Source organism: Protopterus annectens, chromosome 6.part0 (genome assembly GCF_019279795.1).
Source record: "Protopterus annectens isolate FY-2018-M chromosome 6.part0, PAN1.0, whole genome shotgun sequence".
NCBI classification, from domain to species: domain Eukaryota; kingdom Metazoa; phylum Chordata; order Ceratodontiformes; family Protopteridae; genus Protopterus; species Protopterus annectens.
In genome coordinates, this window is record NC_056737.1 from 914,757,964 (window position 1) to 914,781,408 (window position 23,445).

At 37.3% G+C, this 23,445-nt stretch overlaps 1 protein-coding gene across 1 annotated transcript in view; it reads left to right on the forward strand.

Moving 5' to 3' along the window:
- Positions 1-22,940, forward strand: part of LOC122804603 (cholesterol 24-hydroxylase-like) — a 515,734-nt gene extending 492,794 nt beyond the window's left edge. The window contains exons 13-15 of the mRNA XM_044074565.1: positions 961-1,049; positions 18,062-18,128; positions 22,368-22,940. Of these exons, the coding sequence (XP_043930500.1) occupies positions 961-1,049; positions 18,062-18,128; positions 22,368-22,511 (300 nt within the window). The 3' untranslated portion in view covers positions 22,512-22,940. The remainder of the gene's footprint in view (positions 1-960; positions 1,050-18,061; positions 18,129-22,367) is intronic.
- Positions 22,941-23,445: the final 505 nt, after the last annotated feature.

Here is a 23,445-nt window from a genome sequence, read left to right on the forward strand (position 1 = left end):
GTTATCATTAACCATAAAGAAGATAAATCTTGTGACTTTAGTTATTATTAGTATTATTATTACTTGTAAGAGTCATAATCTGTGATTTGTTCATAAGCATCCACTAAATCATGTTAATTTGTTTGCTGGTGACTTTGTAAAGTTAATGCAACAAGTAAAATATTATGAAGGAAAGTGTGTGCGTGTGCACGGGTCTAGGACCAATACTCGAGCAGCCGTTTCACCAAATATGAAACGGCCGGGCACAATTACGCGAAAGTTCTTTTCACCAAAGAAGCACTTTCGCATAAGTATGCCTGTTGCGGAGATCACACTACAATGGGGATAAGGAAAAATTCCCTTTTCCTTACTGTAGTGCGACCTCAGAGTGAGAATATAAATGTGGAGGGTGCAGGGGGGCTTTCCCCCCTGCAAAAACGTAAATGTATTTTTTTTTTTGTTTGAACACACTTTAACGAAAGCGCTTTTTTGGTGAAAGCGCTTTCGTTAAAGTGTGTTCGGTGATAGTGGATAGATCCGTGTGTGTGTGTGTGTGTGTGTGTGTGTGTGTGTGTGTGTGTGTGTGTGTGTGTGTGTGTGTGTGTTTATGCATCTGTGTGTGTTTATACTTTTAATACTCTTCAGCAGCCTTCAGTCCTGAATGAATTAACTTTTTAAGTGCCAAGTCAAAGTATTAATATTACTCAGTTACAGTCACCAACTGTTGCAAGTAAGTATAGTAATTTAAACCAATAAAATAATGAAATAAGTATTTTAAGGCATAAGATGTGCTTAACTGATTACAACAATAAATGAATTTGTTCATTCTTAAGATAATATAAACTGTTGCATTTCCAGGAAAAGGCAAGAGCAAAATTAGGTGCTGCAGTGTTGTCAGCTTCTGCATAAGAAGCCCACACACTCAGGTTACTGTATTTAATTACTGGTCATTCAAGTGACTGTGCTCTCTTATTCCTGCAGTTCGACACTTATGTAATGGGAAGAATGGAGAAGTTCTTCAAGGACCCACTTACTTTTAACCCTGATCGATTTAGTCCAGATACTCCAAAGTATGTATTAATAAGTATGCAGAATAATGTAAATGCTATGCAAGTAGTATGATGTATTTTTTATATGAAAATATATGTATTGTTTGGTAGTTTAGTGCCAGGGATTATGGCTGTAAGGTGTTAATGAACTGCATAGTTGAAGGTCTGAGTCCCTCACTGTCTGTTTGTCTGCTGTATATTTCTGAAAAGTCAGTTGAAGAGACAATTCTGCTGGGTCTTCCTTGAAGAATGGTATTGGTGACTAGAGGGTTTGCCCTGTCAACAAATTAATAAAACAGAAGTAATCTCTGTTTTTAGTAGTAAGGTAGAGAACTGAGCTTTATTTTCTCTGTCACTTTTCTTACATAAAATACGTCCGGAGAGTTTCATCTCTGAGGACATTTCTATTTCCTTTTAATTTACTTATTTAACTCTGTCACTCAGATTTTTCCATTTTATCATGTATATTTAATTTATGTTTGTTTTTTCAGCTACAAGATAAAATTTTGAGTAAAACAGAATTCAGAAACCTAACTTCTCAGATAATTGCCATAACTACACGATACACTATAACACACATTAAGATACTTAGCCTGTCAGTTAGGAGATACTGGGTCTAAAATGAAGTCTAGTTCAGTTGAAGCCAAGGACAAACAGTTTGAAAGTGCTTCTTACCTGTCTTTGGTCACTCTAACTGTTGTTTTATTTCTTTTTGAATGTCCACAAATAACAGGGTATATGAGGATGGTAATGGCAGGTAAAGTTACTGTCCATAGCATGGCTGTCCAACCTTTTTGGCTCAGGGTCAACTTACCATACATTTCAGGGGCTACTTATCTTACTTGGCAATGTTTGGAGGGTCACATTACCATGTCCGACATATCTGTCCATTCAAAACATTTTGTTTCAGGACATACTGATTACCAGATAAAATGCTTTGGTGAGCCAGATTGCGGGACACCTTTTGGACACTTTTGGTCTATAGCTATAGAAGTACTTTAACTTCATTACAGTTGGTTCTCCAAACATGTTTTTGCAAAACAGTGTTGGGGCTAAGATAGATGCTTGCAAATCAAAGTGATATTATGCTATATCTTCAGTCTTCAGACCATGTCATGAATTTTATTATTCATAATTGCATGTTCAGCATATAACACAGATTAAGCAGAAGAACCTAGTTTCTTGGTTGATCTGGGACTTGCAAAAGTCATATTTTAGACAGATGAAGGAACCATTAACTGGGAAAACTATTCATGTACCAATACACTTGCCCAGTGCTCTCTGGAATTCATTAATTCCAATGCTCTGGACTAGCTCATTCTTACCCCTACTAGAGGTAGCAATATCCTTGAACTGGTCATTACTAACATGGGTAACTGTTGATCTACACCAGTAGTCAACTCCTCCCTTGTTAGATCTGACCACAAACTAATCATCTTGGAAAGCTACACCCCCTACACAAAAGTAACCACCATGAAAAATTTCTCCAAAGCTAACTTTGGGCTCCTAAAAACAGAAGTGGCTAACTTCATGGCACCCATGGAAATGGAGAATACTTGCATGACTGCTGAATCATACACCAATGCACTGTATGAACACGTACACAAATGCATGGATCTTGCCATACCCAACAGAACCAAGACGCTCTCCTCAAAAAAAAAAGGAAATCAATCTGGTGGTCCCCTGTGTGAAGACAGGTGAAGGCTGCCAGCCTAGCCAGATAGAATTTTGTAGATAATTCTGTCATTTGTAAATATTAATGTAAGCCACAGGCTTGTTCTATGAAAAGACTGTAGTGGATGTGGAACTGCAAAAATGTAACAACAGTGCACTCTGCTATAAGAAAGCTAAGTCAAGCATTTTATGACTGCCTTTGATGTCAAAAGTCGGAGCCGATATGGATTGGTGATGTTTAAGTTGAATTGGAAGCTATTGTCTAAAATGATTCCTGGCAGTTTTGTATTGGCTATGGTTTCTATTGTGGTGGTGTTTGTTGAAATAATCTTAAAAGATACATTGTGTGTTGGTAGAGATTTTGGTTTCAGGAGCATTATTTTTATTATTTTTTTATTAGCATTTATGATTAACTGATGAGATGTCAGGTGTGAGTCAATGGAGGAGAGAGTCTTGTGTCATTTATTGCAGTAGTGGGAGGCTTGGGACAATGCATATGATGGAGATGTTGTTGGCATATCGGAGTATGGAGGCAAGTTTGCTGGCTCTATGAAGATTTTGTGAAGATGTTGAAAAGTAGCGGGTCTAGAATTGATCATTGAGGCACATTGTCAGTGACAGGTAGGAAAGGGGAAGGGTCTTGATTCCATTTTATGGCCTGCAGTCTGTCAGAGAGATAGCAAAGGAACCAGGAACTAGATGACTGAAGTACCTTGAATATTTATACTTAGGTATTCACTTAGAAATTATGCTGTGTAGTATTTAAGCAGAACACTCTCTGCACTGTATCCCTCTGTCCTTTTATGGGGGAGTGAGACTGCTTCCTGCAAATTGTAAGATCCTAAAGCTTTTTGAAGTAAAGCTGCATCCCTGACATGATGCCAAGTCATGTGGAGATTTTTCCTTCCAAAACTCCATGTTTAACTATGTACCACTTCTGGGAAAGTAAGCAATTTCAATGTCAACGTTTTTTGCTAGGTTGGCTTTAGACTGAATGGACTGCTCCCTGTATTGACATGTCTGACTGCAAAAATACTTTCTGAAAATATATATGCAAATGTCAGTTTCTTCTGTTGTCAGCATAGGATCATTTACCTGGCATTTCAGCCATTTTGGTAAATGAGACTTAGAAATGCCAGTTACGATATCATAAATACATGTTTTACAGCTGTGAATGTTATTAATGCATGAATGTTGTGATGCAATAGAAGAAGATTTTACTACTGTGTTTCCACCTGCCTCATAGTTTGAGATATTTTGAGTTCCCCCAAGTAGACACATTTATTTAAAAATACTGTGTTGAAAGTACTGCAGTTTGCGGTTAGTCTTAGTCTTAAATATAAAAGAAATGGATGTTTGTCTTCAAATGTCTAATGACTCCCCATTAACTTTGCATTCCGTTCATCATCGCCAAGTCCGTCTCTTCCCAGTAACACTTACATACTCTGACCATATCCCTGTTACTTTTACATTTTAATCCTAACTCATCTCATTTGCTCTCCCTTCACAAAGAGAATAGAAAGGCATGTGCCCATAGGATGAGATCAGAATTGAAAAGGTCAAGCCTCATCAGCCAATAGACTAGTCACCTCAGCATCTAAGCTGTTCTCGGACTACAGTACTCTTCACTTTTTATCTCTCTCCATTTATTTGTTTCTTTATTTGCATTTGTTTACCATGATTGCTTGAGTCAGCCAAAAATATCCCTTTTCAGTGGAGGCCCAGAGAGATTAGCTCCAACATAAAACAAATGCAGTAGACAATCAAAGGTATATAACAAATGGCATATTAAGCATTTGTAAAGATGCATAAAATGTAAGTAAAATAACATTAGAGAGAAGCCTTCAGAAATAAGAAATGCTTGGAAGCTTCAGTAATGCTAGGAAAATAAATACATTATTCAGTAAAATGAAATGGGAAGTGACAAGTGAATAATATACATTTTTACAAAGTTACAGTTAAAATGTGTGTATGTGTAGAATCCCTGGAAACATCCCTTTCACATCCTTAATCAGTGGTTTGCAATCATCTGCAAATAGGTTTTGTTTACTTCAGATCTAACCATCTGGCCATATGAACATTACCTGTAGGTGACTTGGTCACATAGACTAATGTTAATGCGAAACACCAACCCCATGTAAAAGTAGGAAAAAAAGGTGCTGATGACAATAATGACTTCTTTCTCTCTTTGTCCCCATGACCTAAATCCGTACTTATTATTAAGAATAAGCTGGGGACATTGGACACCCTTGTTTTGTTCTTCACTGCGATTATACTGGGTCTGACATACATCAATTGATATTAAGTCTTCAACAAGGGTTTACAGGACTTTTGCCCTAGTCAGGAGTTGCCTTTCCCCTATCTGTCTCAGTGCCTCAAAGAGAAATTTCCAACTTACTTTCCCAAAAGCTTTCTTAGGTTCATAGGTAAGTACTCAGTTAGATGCACTTGTGGGCCATTTTAAGCCTATCCAATTTCCCTTTTTGGCTTTGAAATAACATCTCATTTGGATATTAATTGGCCTTACCCATCCCATGGTCAATAATTATATTCTACCACTACCCTCTTTACTATCTCCTTTACCTAACTTCTGCCTCACCTCCTTCCATTTGCCTGGATTCCAGATTAATTTTCTACTCTTCATGCCTACTTTCCATTTCTTCACCACCATCACATTGTCTAAAATCAATCTAATAGCTCATTTCTATTTATGTCTCCTCCATGCCTTCACTTATTATAAGTTATTTAATGTACGCATTGTTTACATGCATCACTGGAGAAAGTAACGTTTCCTCTTTCCTCTTTCATCTTTCCTTCAAATGTCCACTATCCTCACATTCCACATCCCTCTTTTTAACTGAATCACCTTTAAATGTGAAATTCCACTGTCCCAAACAGTATATAGCTTTTTGCTTCCAAAACCATGTTGATGTCTCCTTCCATCACACCTACAATTCCTTCATTACTTGCTTAGTTTTCCAATTACCCTTATTACCCTTAAGCACTCTTTAATGAAGTCCTTCCTATTCTTATTAGACACATAGAACAATGGCGTTAATATGCCCTTTCCTGCCCTGGTGTACTTTCTAACTTCCCATCTTCCACACCACATACTTAGAATTCGCATCCCAATTTATCCCTTATCAAAATTTCCTTCCTCTTTCTTCCCTTCCCTTATTGCAGGCCACCCCTAGCCTAGCCATTTATGCCCCTTTCTTTGCATTTCCCACCTCTTTCACTGTCAGCTTATTTTTCCTGTAATAATGCCATAACTATTCCGTCTTTAACCAAATTAGCAATTATCCATTTGCTCTTAACTGGATTGTTAATCCCTTCCCCAAATTTCATGTTGCATAACATACTCTACTCCCTTCTCCCAAACCACCCCCCCTCCCCTAACTTTTGTCTTCCTTTACCTGGATCATAAACATCTTTGGGCTTTTGGTGTGAGCAGGTGGTTTATCTATATTTTACCTTCTCAGCAGTAAGGGAACATGCTTGCTATAAGCTGCCCCACAGGTCTACCAACCTCATGCTAAACTCATGCCTGACTACATCTTGGACTTATTTTGATTATTCCCATTATGGGGATGATAATTGACCCTCAATTTCCATGGAAACACCATCACCACTGATTAAGTTTACAGGCTTTTCCTCTGCTTATTGTGCAATATGAAATACTCTTTCCTTTCCAGCTATCATTTGACAAGCCTGATCTACACTTCTTTGTAACTATCAGATCTTAGCTGCACTCTAGATGCATAACTCCTGCATTTTTACCTTTTGCAATTTTATAAATAACAAAAGACTGTTCTACCATGCCTCAAATGTCTGTAGTCAACTCAATGTCTCACCCCCTCCCACCATTTCAATTCCGTCTTTCCATTTCAGCTAATATTTTTGATTTTTCCAGCATTTCCAATGGTATCAATCACATGAAAGTAGGGAATGAATGTATCCCAAATAAGGCTTTATCACTATTTCCAGATTTTTCTAAGACGTTGTTATGCTTAGCAAACATGAAATTCTCTGCTTTATAAGATCATATAAACATTGATTTCTAACCCTCAAATTCTGTTCCAATAACCATAGCTTAGATGTACTGTTTAACATAATAAGAGTTGACCTGGTAGCTAGGGAACTGTGAACATATGTAGACAGGAATCTGGCCTTCAACCAACATGTAGCTAAGACAGTAATAAAATTATTTTATGGTACCCAACTCATAAACAAGGGTATAGCATCCATCTCCAAGGAAGTTATAGCACTCTCCACCCAGCCCTTATCAGACCCATCACTGAGTACAATACCCCCTTTAGCATGTACCTTACCAGGCACATGCAACAGCTGGAATGCCCTCAAATGTTCCTTACCAGGAGAATCCAGGGTACGACTACCCTGTCGTATACAGATTGCCTTAAGACCCTACCTCTGTACTGAAATCTATGCCTTGTATATAAGATATCCTCATATCCAGCTCTAATGGATCTCTTGAACATCTGCAAAACAAACAAGACCAGAAACACTAGATTCAAGAATCTGTTGGAGAGACCGATATGTGTCTCAGAGTCTCCATCCTATGGAATGAGCTCCCATCCACTTGAATCAGAGTTCTTCCTTGACCCTATTCAAATGAAACCATGATCATTAGATGGAAAATTGGAAATTCACCCAGAGTCTAACCCTCGTGTCTCTATTGAACAGAGGTTGACAATAAATAAATTAATCCCCAGCTAGCATATCTCTCCTACACACACATAATCCTTAGCTACCTTTTTACTAACATACCCCACCATATATGCATCCAAGGTACTTGGGGACAACTTTGGGTTGGGTTGTACATCTAGGCCTATAAAGACCCTGGTGGTCATTAGCCTAGTATAAACCCATGAACCTATGAACCTGTAATCATATGAATATGTTATACAGATAAAGAAAGCTAAACATTGTTCCTTACCCTTGTGTCCACATAAGAATAAATAAAAAAAAAACTGTGTGACCAAAAACATATTTTTGTTACATCAGTAATGCACAAATACACTCTTTGTTTACTTTGCAGTGACTTGAGATAAACAAAATACATGGCCTAACCTGGTTATATAGATCCTGTTGCATATCTACTTTAACTTCAGTGTATGTTCACTTAGTTACTGTTGTGTCCTAGTTTATCTGTCGCTATCATGATGTCATGCAGTCACATCAACTGAACAGTGATAATTTTAATGAGAGAATAGGAAGGAACCAAAATGCAGCCCCCTGTGTCCCTATTGATTGCATTTCAGAATATGCAACTTATAAACAAAGATATGGCATCTAACTCCAAGAAAGTCACTGTTCCACTGCATCCGGCATTCATCGCGCCTATCATTGAGTACAGTTCTCCTTTTGGTATGTACCTAACCAGGCATATCCAACAACTGGAATGTCCACAGAGGTTCCTCACTAAAAGAATACAGTCATAAGTAATATGTCCTATACAGACCATCTCAAGACCCTATCCCTCTGTTCTGTCTCCTACAGGCTTTTGAGGGGAGATCTATGCCTGGCATACAGGGCATTGTCAGACCCCACTCTGATGGACCTCCTGCATATCCATAAAGCAAACAGCACCAGGATTATCCATTCTAAAGATGGAAACCTTGCCTGTGATATAAATAGGACCTGCTGGAGAGATAGGTATGCATCCCAGAGACTACCCCGTGAAGCAGAGTTCTTTCCTAACCCAATTTAAGTTCAACTTGGACAATGGGATGGGAAAATGGAAATTCATCCCTGGTTTGGCATCTGTGTCTCTAATGCAAACAGGTAACCTGTAAATGATTCATCTCCCAGTCCCATGCTTACACTTATCAAGGGTATCAGAACTTGTCAGAGATTTGGGATGCATGGCTAGGCTTAAAATGTCCCTTGTGGTCATTAGCCTAGTAAACACCTATGCACCTATGAACCTATGCCTCATTAGACTTACGTTAAGGTACCGTCAGCTGCCAAAATGTCCAGTGATCCCATTGAAAGGTCTGTGTATTATCTGCACTACATGCTTTCTCCGTTATTCATCCAGATTCCTCAGGCTTAAGGATGCCACTGACAGTCATCTACTGACTTCCAGCGTTCATCAATCCACTGATTACAGTGGAGCAAAAGGAGACAAGCATGGAAAAAAAGAAGGAACACAAAGTTTAGTATGCATTGGCAGATACTGTTCTGTTAACCACAATGGTGACATTCTCACTTACCTGCTCAGCTGCTGACTCTGTTATAGTAACAGCTCTCCTGTCTAAATATATTCAGAACTATCTTGCTACACTTTGCTACACTTCCAGTATCCTTCTATGCCTGTCTGCTTTTCTTGTTGTCTGCACTTGCCCTCTTTTTGCACTTCTCCACAGATGACCATTAGTTGTCAGTAGTTCATTCGCTGAATTTAGTGGATCTGCCTCAGCTTCCTCTGGTTTACTCTAACCTATATTTGGGGACAGTGAGTGGCTCAAGACTGATGGGAAAGTATCATTCTGCTGGTATGGAGTGTGCGGCCTTAATTCCACCACCCTGTGGCAGCCTTGCTAGCTCTGTTACTGCTCTCTTTGTTCAGAGCCAGATATGAAGAAGATGTTGGGTGTTTTAAGCGAAAAATGGTTCTTGAGAGTACTCATCACTATTATCACAGAGAAAGGCATATCCTACATGACTGGAGAATAAGCATTCTAGTGCCACTGAAGAAGATCATAGGCGATATTTATAACTGTTAGCAGTGCAGAGATGCCAGAATCCTGCATGAATGTACCAGATATTGAAATTAATAAGCAAATACATGCAGTAATAGAAAGTAAAATGGGAGATGGACAGTTTGGATTCTATGCAGTATGACTGACCCTGTGTTTTCAGTGAGACAGCTAGTGCAGACGAAGCTGGAAATAAAAAGAGTCTGACCGTGCATTCCTAGACATGGACGAAGCGTATGACAAGGTCTTAATAATGTTGATTTGGGAAGTCCTGTGATGGGTTATAGTTCTGGAATCATTGGTGGAATTAGTGATGACTATTTAGGGGGACTCAGTGATACAAGTACAGTGTTTGGACTCACAGAGGGGCTCTCAATGGGAGTGGGTGTAAATAAGGGATTTGAGCCCACTCATGCTCATAGTGGTGATGGACTACATCAACAGGTCAGTAAGGACAGATCATCAAAGCTGATGTATGCTGACAGTGTGGCTATACAAGCAGGCTCTGAACAGGAGCTTCAGTAAATGACATTAGATGGGAACATAAAACTAAAGCCATATAGGATGAAACTGAGTACACACAAGACAGTGATCATAGCCGCATGTGATAGAAATCAGAGGCTGGAAATTGAGAGAATGGAAAGTAGTGGCACAGGTTAACAGCTTCAAGTATCTGGAGGATGAAGTTGAAGAGAAAGGAAATGTGAATGAGGAGGTCACAGCTAGAATCAGAGGTTCTGCAGCCGATTAACATGGAGTGTTAGAGGTGTGTGTGAAAAAAGTATGCCAAAGAAGCTGAAAGGTAAAGTGTACATAACAGTGGTGTGACTAGTTGGTCTGTATGGTACACGCACCTGGTCACTGAAAGCAGTGGAACTGAGAAAGTCTAAGTGATGGAGATAAAGTGCCTGAGGCTGGTTGTAGGATTCACATTGTGGGCCAGATGAAAAAAATAAGGACATCAGTGATGAAGCCAAAGTAGTCTTAGTTGGGAATAAGTTAAAAGAGATCAGATTACTGTGGTTTAGTCATATGCACCAAAAACAGAAAATAATTCTGTAAAGCACATTTGGGAGATAAAAGAAAAAGGCAAGAGGTAGAAAAGATGTCCAGCCAGAAGATGGACGGATTACATGAGAGAAAACCTGCGTCAGAAATGAAAATATAAGAGTGGACACCCCAATCCCATGGAGAAATGAGAAAAAAGGGGGTGATGGTGGTGATTAAAACTACAAATTTGGAGGTTTTATTTGTGTGTAGAAAGAAGTAAGCGAGCCTGTTGAAGTGGTGCAGCCAATACTTGAACAGGGTGATCCATGTGAAGGTAATGCTGTTTCATTGGCTGAGATGGCAGATAATGTTTTTTGGAAGTACTGAGGATGGTAATGTGATAAAGGAACAAGGTGATGTGAAAGCAGAGAATGAAGCAGTTAACGTTTATGCAGCAGTGACAAAGAAAAAGAAAAAAGGCAGCAATAAATTATGAAGGTGTCTGGTTTTGTGGCAGCAGATAATGAATTAAATAGAACATATGCAGCAGTGACAACAGGCAGAAAAGATCAGCAACAAACTATAAATAAAACTGTTTTTAAAAAGAAAAGACAACCTCTGAGAATAAGAATATAAAATCACACTGAAATAGATATTATGGATGAAACAAATTAGTAACTGTTTTGGGTTTTAAAGCTCAAGCTATTTGGCCTTTTATACATATTGGGACAGAAACTTTTTGTTAGGTAACATTTGAAACTAATAGACTGATGATGAAATTTCTGGAACTGTGCAACAAAAAGACATTTATCAGTAGAACAATTGTATGTTTTCTAGTAGCAAGTTAAATGTTAAAAAAATGTTTTGAAATGGAAAAAGAATCATGGTGAAACACTTGTCAAGTGTTATTTTTGTGGCTGGTCATAAAGGTATGCTGACTAGCTAAATCACATTTCTTTTGTGTGGACTTTTCTCCTTTAATAGATGATTCTGACAAGGAAAAATGTAACCGGTATGGGGAGAAATGACATACAGCAAGAAGGCGTATGCCTGAATGCAGATTTCATAAATTAGGGACACGTTTGGATGGATTGTCAAGAACAAACAGTAAATAATGAAAAGAAGGGAACAGAAAAGAAAACATACATGAGGAAGGACAACAAGAGGGTAAGGGGGAGGGTGAGCTAGGTGAAGACGAAATTGTAGAAGAAGGAAAAATATGGAGGGGAAAATGAGGAAGGAGTGCATTCAGGAAGAAAGCTCTGAAGAAGGGACTGATGCAAATAATATTTTGAGGTTCTAGCCAGTGAAAAATCTGATTCTGAGGATCGATGATTATTGGTACAGGAAAATATTTATTTGGGGAAAGTGTAAAAACGGGAATAAACATTTAAAAATATTTTCCATCAACAGTTTATAGAATTATAGCATTATATGCATATAGAACTAGCAAGGAAAGAAAGAATCTGTTTCATCAACTATTGGATTATGCAGTGTTTAACATGAAAATTATAACTGCAAGAGACTTTAATTGTAATTTAAGGGGGAAATGTAAAATGAAAGAAAAAGATGGAAAAATGCAGGAAGTGATAAAATATGGTAAATTAGCTGTGTGGAACAAACGTCAGTATATCTATTTAAGAAGCACTATAACAGTTGCGATAGGTTTTTCAGACTATTTAGCAGTATGGATTTAGGTGAAGAGAGTATAATAAAATAGGAAAGGGAATAAAAAGAATGAACGAGAAATTATGGGATGAAATTGGGAAGCGGCAAGTATTGCAGTTATGGAAGGATATATAAGCTTGAGGGACTTCTATAAAATCTGGTCTGGGTGGTGTATTGAATTTAAAAAATGCATGATGTAAAAAAGGAATAGAAAGTAAAGTACAGGAAAGTGTATGCAAGTCTAATACAGTCTATTAGAGAGTTTAGAGAATAATACAAGAGAGTCTGCATGTCCTCCCCGCAGTCGAGTGGCCTCCGAAAGACATGCGTGAATGGGCATGCCTTTGCTGAAGGTTGGGCATCGGGCTGGCAACTTGGCACCATAAAATCTATTGCCAATCATTAGCGGACTGGAGTTCCGATTTGGTGACCCCTAACCGGGAAAAGCCGAAAAGACAAACAACAACAAGAAGAGAGTATTATGATTTGGTAAAAGAACTATATAAAAGAAATCACAAAAATAATAAGGCAGCACTCATTAGGTAGACATATTATTTACAAGGGAGAAGGGAGGAGATATCTGTATGTTTAGGTAAAATAGTAAAGGAGGACCTTTGTCGCCTCACAGTTAGACGTTGCCCGTTCGATTCTCAGTTAGAGCGTCTTCTGTGTGGTGACATGCATGAACAGGCATTCTTTCATTGAAGGTTGTGCGTTAGGCCTGGCAAGCCAGCATGTAAAAGTCTACTGCCAATCATTAGCGGACTGGAGTTCTGCTGTGGCAACCCCTAACTGGGAAAAGCCGAAAGACACAAACAAAGTAAAAGAGGACATTAGTATAATGAGGGGAATAAAAAATGTAAAAGGAGAGGTAAAAAGTCCACAAGATCAAATTATAAGTATCGTAGTACACTATGTAGGAAATATGTATAAGAGTAAAATTATAGGAAGATAAGAGAGAATGGAAAGAAAAAAATCCAGAATGAGTTAAGGAAGAATTTGATAAAATAAATTATTATTATTGAACTGGATGCAGTACTTAGGAAAGTAAATGTCAATTCAGTATCACACCCAGATGGCATAGATTATGGAATGTGCAGATATTAATGGATGGCAAAAATAACAAAAATAATATTTTGTAAATGTACTGAATAAATGGTTGAAGGAAAGGTTTGTTTATGAAGAGTTATGTAATGGGGTGTTAATATTTATATGGAAAACAGATGAGAAGAATGAAATAAAGAACTGGATACCCATCACACTAAATAACACAGATTATACATTTTTATGAGAATAATATAGATGAGAATAGAATGAAGGCTGAGAGATATAATGATATCCATGATACAATAGGGAAAGAATGTCAAGAATTGTTATTGGTTGTGAGAGAAACTGTGAATAATGTTAAAAGTAAAAGGGAGGATGTGACACTTAGGAGATACTAGCAAGGCATTTGATACAGTAGAACATGATGCTTTGTGAGATGTTATGAAGAAGTACAGAATAGGTAAAATAATTAGAAGAGTGTGAATGTCAGCATATCAAAATAAAAGAGTAAGAGTGTTAGAGAATGGGGGTCTGAGTTAAGAAATGTGCACGAAGTGTGGTATAGGACCAGGATGACCCATGAGTGGAATATTGTTTGCATCGGTAATGAATGTGATAGGGAAGTAGCTTATAAAATGAAATATGCTTGATATGTAATGCAAAAGGAGGTGGGGATTCCAGTAGTCTGATGTATTTGTAGTTGCCAAGAACAAAATATGGATAAGGGAAGTGTTTATTTATAAAGGAAATGGGAATGACCTCGAATAAATATAAAAGTAGCAGTCTGGGTGATGTGAAAACTGGGGCTGTGTATTTTTCAATAAATGAAGTGTCATTGCTAGGGATAAAATTTGGGGAAAATATAGCAGTGGTAGGGGTTGATAAAATACATGAATGGACCATGTTTTCTCTGGAGGCTACAGATTAACATTCAAGGAAAAGGTTTAGTTGTTGAATTCTGTATTAATGGGAAAATAGCATGAATGTCAAATGTTTATACAATTCTAGAAAAATATAAAAAGGAAATTGTACAGTTGGTGTTTTCTTTCATATTAGATTCAGGACTAAATCCAGTGAAAAGAGTTGTGTTGTGTATGAGTGAAGATGAAGGGGGTTTGAGGTTACTAAAATCCAGTTGTTTATTTTGCTTCTTTAAACTTGTATAGAGTATTAAAGTGGGTAAAGGAAGGGAATGAGAAATTAATGGTGAGAATGTTTAACTATAAATACAAAATGTTCAGAGAGATGATAAGAATTAGAACAAGAGTACGTAAATGAAGAAATTAAAAATTATTTAAAAAAAATGCTAACATGGAAAATAAAAATTGATGAGTTAGAGAAAGATAGAAGAATGTGGTATAATAATGTGATGAAATAATATTATTATGTAAATCCATGGGAAAATTCTCCAGAAGAAGTTATCAGAGCCATTAAAGTAAAGAAAACGTGATTTACCAAGTTCCTGTTGATCCTGGTAATAAATAAGTTGTGAGTAAAGGGAATATGCCATAGAAAAAGAAAGTTGAAAGAGTGTGTTTATTTTTTGAGGAAGAAAAGATAACAGAATATGTGAACATGTTTTTTTTAAATGTAAAAGTGGTGGAACTCTGGAAAAATGTGTATGAAGAAATGTTTTTGAGAATATTAGTGGCATAAACAATATAGATATTAATATGATTATGTGCAGATATTAAAAGAACACAAAGAATATGTGAAAAGGGTAGATAAGAATTTATTTTATGTAATATGAGTTACATGGAATGAAAGACTGAATTAAATTTTGTTTAATGAGAAATGGATTTTGGCAGATATATTGTGCAAAATTAAAATGTGGTTGTTGAAGGAACAGTGGTCAATTATAGAAGAATAACAGTGAGGATTTCATAAGAAAAATGATAAATAGTAAAAAAAATAGAAATGTGCACACATGCCTATAAATATATACATTCTTTAAATATGTAAATAATGTGTTTTTTATGTTGAGTTAAATAAAGAACCCCTACTCTTTTCCATAGGTGTCTGATTTTCTAAATCCACCTGAGTTACTACCAACTCAAGTAGATAGGACCTCAGTTTAACATCCCATCTGAAGGATCACACACACAGAAGTGCAGCACCTCCCTTATACTGCACCGCAGTGTCAGCAATCAATCTGCTGTGTGTGGAAATAGAACCCACAGACATTATTTGTTCAATGAATTATTGAACATAATTTACTTTTGTTGTTAAGGTATTCTGTATTAAGGTGCTAATGCCCCGGAAGTATGAAGAAGTGAAGATAATTCTGAGTCATGGAGTACATAGGTGAGATCTAGTGAGAACCATACTTTGATGCACTTTGTTCATTGCAGTACCCCAATACTTATACTTTATTGCTTCCATGCTATCTGAGAAAGTAAAGCACACAAGTAATGTGAAAAAAAATTAGGTGAAATTCTTTAACAATTACCCTTTGCTAGAATCTCAGATTTTTCAACAGACTGTGCCTGCTCCATCAACCAAAGGGGTGTATATATATATATATATATATATATATATATATATATATATATATATATATATATATATATGGGTCTACTGCTTTGATTTCAGGCAGCCCAATTCACTGAAAGCACATTTGACTGAAATTACATTTGGTCGAATTACATTTGGTCAAAAATAGAATTTAGCTCTGCCCCACTACAGTGGGACCCTGGAGTGAGAATATAAAGTTAGGTAGTTGTGGGGGGCACAGCCCCCCACATTGGGGGGTGTAGGAGATGTAGCCCCCACATTTTGCAACTAGTTTCTACTGATGTTATATGTTTCAATATAGTTTTAATGGATACACATGTATATAATAGTACATAAACTGCAATTATGTGGGGGGCTATGCCCCCCACACCCCTCAATGTGGGGCGCTGTGTCCCTAACACCCACCCCTTACTTTATATTCTCACTCCAGGGTTGCACTGCAGTGGGGCAGGGGCTAAATTACATTTTCGACCAAATGAGCTTTCAGTCAAATGAGCTTTCAGTGCAGTGGGCTGCCTGAAATCATTTTCGACCAAATGTAATTTGACCAAATACAGTAGACCCATATATATATATATATATATATATATATATATATATATCACATGGCATTTCTGTTGTTTAAAAGTGAATGCAAGGGAGGGACTATGGGACAGCAAAAGGTAAGGACTGGTGGTGCAGAGCTATGTTTCTTTTCCTACTCAGAATATAAACTGTAAGGAGACATAACTGACCAAATGCCTGAAAGTGGACAAGGATGCAGTCTCACCATAATTACAAATCTGAAAATATTATACTAGTGTGCTTTATTCATTATTGCTGCATTTTTTCTACTTTAAATGTTGTGAAAATATTAAAAAGGACATGAAATTCAAGCAAAATATGTTTGCTATTTTATGATATCTAATTAGCATGATTAGAAGTATAAATGATAGTATGACCAGAATGCTGGCAGTGTTTCCCCAGTTGACATTAAATGGAACAGCAGTACTGCAGCTGGCAAAGAGAGAGAGAGAGAGACAGAAATCAAGCAGCAGGTAGAGTGAATGTCTTAAGGAGTCCTGCAGGAAGAATAGCATAGTATGCAGAAACAGGTGAAATGCAGTGGAGTGCCTAGTTCCCTGGCAGAGATGGATGAAGCCCTGACTCTGATCCAGATAATTTAAGAACAGCTAGCAGTCACTGTGCTAGAGAAGCCAACAGGAGAAGGTGAGAGTGACTGACAGATACCTGCACATTTTGGAATAACATAAGTGGTCCTCTTTATTGCAGTGCCAGCACCTATTTTAGCAGAAAGTGTATGGCATGTGATGTATGGGCCAGGAGCATCCTTTTAGTTCTACTTTGCTGTGCCTATATGGTAGCCTTTATGGGGCTATGAGAAGAATGCGCACTTCCAAGGTGGAAAACATAGTAGGTCCTTGCATCAGGGATCATAAGTCGTCCACTGGGAAAGGGTTTAATGCCATAAGCAGAACCTCTATGATTACTTGGATGATGGCTTCTTGTGACCCGCTGTTGTAAATGGGGAAGAGATTGGTTAGTTGCATGATGGGAAGGCTGATTGCTGACAAGCAACAGAGAGAGAAAAATGAATAAAAATAAATTGTTTTTGAGTCTCATATGTGCTTGTCATGATGAGTATTTCTCATGCTTGCATTTTGTTATCATGTCAGCCTTGAAGTGCTGACTCAGCCATTCTCCCCAGTTTGTCTTTATGCATTGTTTATTTTTGTCGGTTATATGTCCATCATCATCATTATAGTACATTCCCCTGTAGGCTCTGCTAGCATTCTCTACACTAGTTGTTGTCCACCATGTCTGCATAGTGTTTTTATACTTTGCTGTGTATTTTTGCTGCACACTTCTGTGTCTAATCTGATGATGTAGGATTGCACTTTTTGCTAAATACTACTGTCTGTGTTAGGGCAGCAGAGTGGCACAGCAGATAGTGCTGTCACCTTACAGCAAGAAGTTTCCCCAGTTCGATTCCCAGCTTTGGTGCCTTCTGTGTGGAATCTGCATGTCTTCTCTTTGTTTCTGTGGGATTCCTCTGACTACTTCAGTTTTTGCACCCATTCCAAAGACATGCAGTAGGTGGACTAGACACTCTAAATTGGCCATTGGTGTGAATATGCATGTGTGTGGTGTGGAAGAACTACAACAGCAGGGCTAGCCACCTGGTGTTGTAACTCTTGGCTCTAGATGATTGCCACTGTTGAATTGCCACCCTGACCCCATATGCAAAAAACAGGAAAAAAAGGGTTGTGGATGGATGGATTGCTGTCTATTATTATAAGTGCTGCTGGCTTGAGAGGGTATAAACATATGGATCCCTTCTCATGAATATAGATCAGCAATAATTTAAATAGTTTTGTGCTACTTTTTTTTCTAATAATTAACATTTCTGTCTTACAGGCCATATTATTGTTACTTTCCTTTTTCACTGGGCCCACGTTCATGTATTGGTCTTGTGTTCGCACAGGTAAAACATACAATAATTTTTTAATACTGATATTTGTTTGTGTAGTGATGCCTGTAATTTCAAAGCTGTGTAACTATGATGAATTCAAAGTATGGTGCAAGTGTTTGTATATGAATGGGAAACTTCAATGTGGCACAGTGTCTATGCATAAGGCAGTTAAACAGTAGGGTAGTACTGGGTGGATGTCTGGCAAATAAAATAAATGGATTTTATACTGTGCTTTATTAAACATTCTTTTTAACCAAAACAGATTGTAGGGAGGAAGAGATCAAGGAAAATAGCACATACACACACACACACACACACACACACACACACACACACACACACACACACACACACACACACACACACACACATGCTTGCACATTTATGTGCAATTAAATTCAGCAAAGAACCATTCTAATGCAAGCTTCCATTTTAAAATGAGGTGGCCTTCGTTGCTATATGATATCCTTACTTGTAGGGTTTACTTTACTTGGGCAGAGAGCTGGTGGCCTGACATCTACAACCAAGGTATCCATTTGCTAAAAGGTTGTGGCTTATATTTAATTAAATACATCCAAGTACTAAAGAAGAGACTACATTGTACTCTTTGCTGTTAGCCTTTGCCAGATCTCAGGTACCCTGTCAGCCACAACATTCCAACAACCTGATAAAACCTGAAATGTTCTCACTTTTAACCAGTGCTGAAAACCTATTCAAATTTGGGGTTTGACAATTTTTAAGTTCTTTATTACTCATATATTACTTGGTTCTGTTGCCCTTTGACATCTGATACATACTTCTCAACATCTTAGAACAAGAGATCCTAACAAAACCAAAAATAACAGGGAGACAAAGGACCAAAATCAGGAACATATTTTAAATATTGCTCTTATAAGCTTACAATGTTGCTAGAATTACACATTTTTGAATTGGCATGCATTTTTTTGAAAGACGTGAGATCTAAAACTCAAATGTCCGGCATTATGTACTGACATCAATCTTCAGTGATTTGTCAGTAAACCATAACAAGAACAGACCAAAAATATAGACAAAAATTCGTACATTTTGAGAAATTCTCGACAGTTATATAGTGCTTATGAAACTCTGTTGTAATTATATTTTCCCATGATCTACTGTAACTTATAGAATTGAAATCCATTTTTTTTATATTTACTGGTTGTAATATTCCTCAAAAGCTGTCAACATCATGGCTGCGCACCTCTGTACTCCCTCACTGTAATTTATCAAATGTCTCATTGATCAAATGCTCAAAAGAGCCCCATACAAAATGTGTGATCCTTTTAGATCAAATCTGAAATGACTGAAAAAGAAAAAAAACTCCTGCTAATTATATATACCGACTCCGGGACCACACAACACTGGGGTAAGGGCAAATTTGCAGACCCATTGTAACATGATTTGACATTGAAAGCAGCTGGCCTACTGAAAAAGCAGACTGTAAGCATGTTGGGCTGCAAACAGTTTATCATATTGTAAGTTCTATTCTTAGACTTATAAGTGATGTACACATTGGAAGTACTGAAGCAAGCATTTTTGGCAAATCTTGTTAAAAAAATCACGGTGCCTTTTAGCTGTAGCACAAAACTACTCAGTGTATTATTAGACTAGTAGCAATGCCATCAACCCTAAGCCTGTTATTTCTTCTACACAAAACATCACGCCACTCCTTACTCACGTGAAATTGTTTTTCTTTGGGTTACTTTCTTTTGGTAAAATATAACTTTTGTCAGACAAAATAAAAAGATGGCATGTGTGATTGAAAATCAGCTGAAAGCACATAACATTTTTTTCTCTGCAAGATTGTAGTGAAGTGGGGATCAAAGATTTTGCTATTTCCCTACTGTAGTGCAGTCTTGGAGCTAGTATATTTAATTAGCAGGGGAGGGGTGGTGCACCCCTTGAAAAAAATATATATTTTTGATTGGCTGGAGATTTAGCATTTCTGGTCAATCATTTGCCATTAGATATGATTTTTCAACATGGCGATGTACACCTTTCTTTACATTGATGGGCCTTTTGTTATCTCTTATGATTCCAAATTGTCGAAAGCTGTTTGCAGTTTATCATTTCTTTCACCTAATATTGATTCTTCCAGCTTGAAGTGATCAGCAGATTTACCAAACAACATATAGTCCAGCATTTTAGCATCACTTATGATAAAAAAGTTAAATATACTAGGCCTAAGTAATAGTCCTTTAGTCTCCCTCCCAGTCTGTGTTGCCATACACTGATCCTCCTTTTCCTGTTTTGTTGTAGGACATGACTGAAATTAACATCAGCTTTGTATATATTCACTAGCAACAGCCTATGATCCACTGAATCTGATGCCTTGCTAAAAATCAGAAAATGCAAAATAGCCTGCATATCCATGCTACCTCGAAATATTATTCCAGAAGTCCAAGATATGTGAAGAGGTTGAAATGCCAACTGTATATATGGATAATATGCCTCAACAAAAGATTTTTGATTATATTCGCATTAAAGCTTTTCAGGACTTATTTCTTCAGAATTCTAGGCAAACAACTCAAAAGACATTGATCTGAAGTAACTGGGAAACTCATCAAGTATTTGGCTGATTTCTTCAGTACGTACAGTAATATTGGATGCATCAGCATCCATTTTCAAGGGGAAATTCATGTCTGAATTATCACATGCTAAGGATACACCATATTGTGTACCACATATTACTGAAAATCATAAAGCAATTTCCTATTAGACCAGTAGGTTCTCACATCCCAAATAGGATATGTAGGAAACGTTTACCTAATGCAGGACACTGTTACTTATCCGCCAATATTGGCTGATGTGGTTGACCTTCTCAAGGGTCTCATTGGCTGCAAATTTAGTAAGATCTCATGAACCCTGTGAACCTATAAAGTATAACATCATATGTAAATAATGACCATTAATGACTGCACTTATAACCAGCTCCTTAGTCTGTAGAGATGGACTCATGCTATGACATTGCAAGATCCTAGATTGACTTGCATCCTGGGTATTGGTGAGGTGAGAATGAGAGGACAACATCAGCTTGCCCATTTCAAGATGACGGTGGCATTTTAATCTCTGCTGCTGCCACTGCTACTGCACTGGCTGCAGACAGAGACAGGGAATGTTGCAGCAGCATTACAGGGCATGGTATGCCAAACTACGTTGCATACAGGGCAGTACCATTTTCCTGTAGAGCAGTAATGTATGTCTCTTTTAGGTGGTATGCATGTCAGCAATGCAGGGGGTAGGATTAAACGTTGAATATCATTGCCAATACCAATCACTATGAGAAGTACCAGATCTACAAAGACAGATACCCCAGAATTGCTTCAGGGTGCAGCATTAAAAGTGATGAGCAGGCCATTTGGACTAGACTTGAAAAAGGTTGATGGTTGGTAGAAACAAGAGTTGGGGAGAACAGCAATCAAAGAAATGTGTACTCCATTAGAGCATGCTGGCTATTTGCTAAAGGATGCCTAATACTGTCCATCATATACCCAGGCAGTTTGTCTGGACCTGACTACAGCTAAGCAGATGCAGGAAGGCACTGACATTTGCTAAAGGCAACAAAGCAGGACTAGCCACAATCATCATTTTAGTCTCATATAATTTTCCAAATTTATTTTCTGTCATGCACTTTCACTGAATGGATTTCATCAAAAAGGGGTTTTGCTAAAAATACTGTTAGATGGTGTTTTCAATATGCATTTGTGTTTTTTGTATTCTTTCTATGTTTCTATGACCAATGAATTATAACCTCTTGCTGGAGGGATTGGGGACAAGTCCTTATATGGGGGCTTTCTTTTAATGAAAAGAATTACAATTATTGTTTATATGCATACAGGGTGTATTATGGGAGCATGTGCTCAGAAATATCTTTCCTCAAACTGGACCCTAACTGGTTCATCAAGTGGAGTTGCGGGAATGTGCTCAGTTGTTTACTAGATCAAACTATGTTGTGCTTTCAGAATTACTGGAAGCTCACAATTAATATTGTTGTACCTTTTCTGTTATGGATAGTTTTAAAACTGAACATCAGAAATTAAGCAGTCCATTTGAAAGGTTCTCTACCAAATTCAAATAAACTTTCAAAAGTTTATAGAAGAAGATTGAAGCAGTTGCTGGCTGACATGAAGGAATTTTATTTTTTTATGTTGGTTGTATTGGTTCATGTCAACTAGTATTCTTTTACATTAATATTGATAATGGTATTTGTTTTTGTTTTTGTGTTTGTCATAGATGGAAGCAAAGTTGGTTTTGGCTAAACTGCTGCAACGATTTGAGTTTGAGTATGTTTCTAACCAGTCATATGAAATCATGGATATAGGAAGTCTGAAACCACGTGATGGAGTAGTTTGCAGAATTAAACAAAGAGTAAAATAAGGAAAAGTCTTAAAATAAAATAAAAACAATCTGCAATACTTTTTAAGGAAATGTTGCATCTGGGTTGGGTAAATAAACCCTGTAATCATGTTTATGTATTGTATCAACTGATGCCTATGCAGAAACAGAGAATAACTATACACACTTTTATTGCAACTTATTATTGACAACCAGGCTACATAAAAAGTTGTAAATTTCCATTTATGTCACAGATGATTATACTGATATTTGAGAACATATTGAATGCATTTCTTTCTGTGGTATAAGAAAGCAAACAACATGCTACTCACATTTATTATAATGTGTATTGCTGTCTAAAATACACAATCAGTTATTAAGCATAATTATTACCATTGTATTTTGTGATATTTTGCTAAACTGATATCTCATATTGAAATATTAAAATTCAAAGTGAAAAAATCATGGCTCATCCTTGTCAAAAAATGTCATTTGTCAGTAAATGTGGACTGAAGGCTTACTGAATATTGTTAGTTTGTTCCCCGGCACCACGGTCAAAATCAATCAATCAATCAATCAATCAATCAATCAATCAATCAATCAATCAGTCAATAAACTGAGATCCCCACTTCTGCAAGGATAATACTGTGAAATGTTTTGCTGTAGTAGATGGCTATCTACAGTGTCTTGCTCAGTATCTTTCAAGCACAGTGGAGGTTATAACTGTCTGACCGCCTAGTTTCTGTGATTGCTTATGGTCTAGGAAAATGTATGTGACTGAAATGGTGCTGGCTGGTTAAGCAGGTATGTGGTAGTTGTGCCAGTTACTGCCTCAAAGTGAAATTTGATGGGTATCAGTATGGAGCATGTGCAACCAATGCTTGGCTGGTTGGGGCTACAACCATTAGACTTTCAGGTACTTTCCTTACATCATGCAGTTGCTTGTCCAGACTGATTAAAACTGCATTAATAGGTT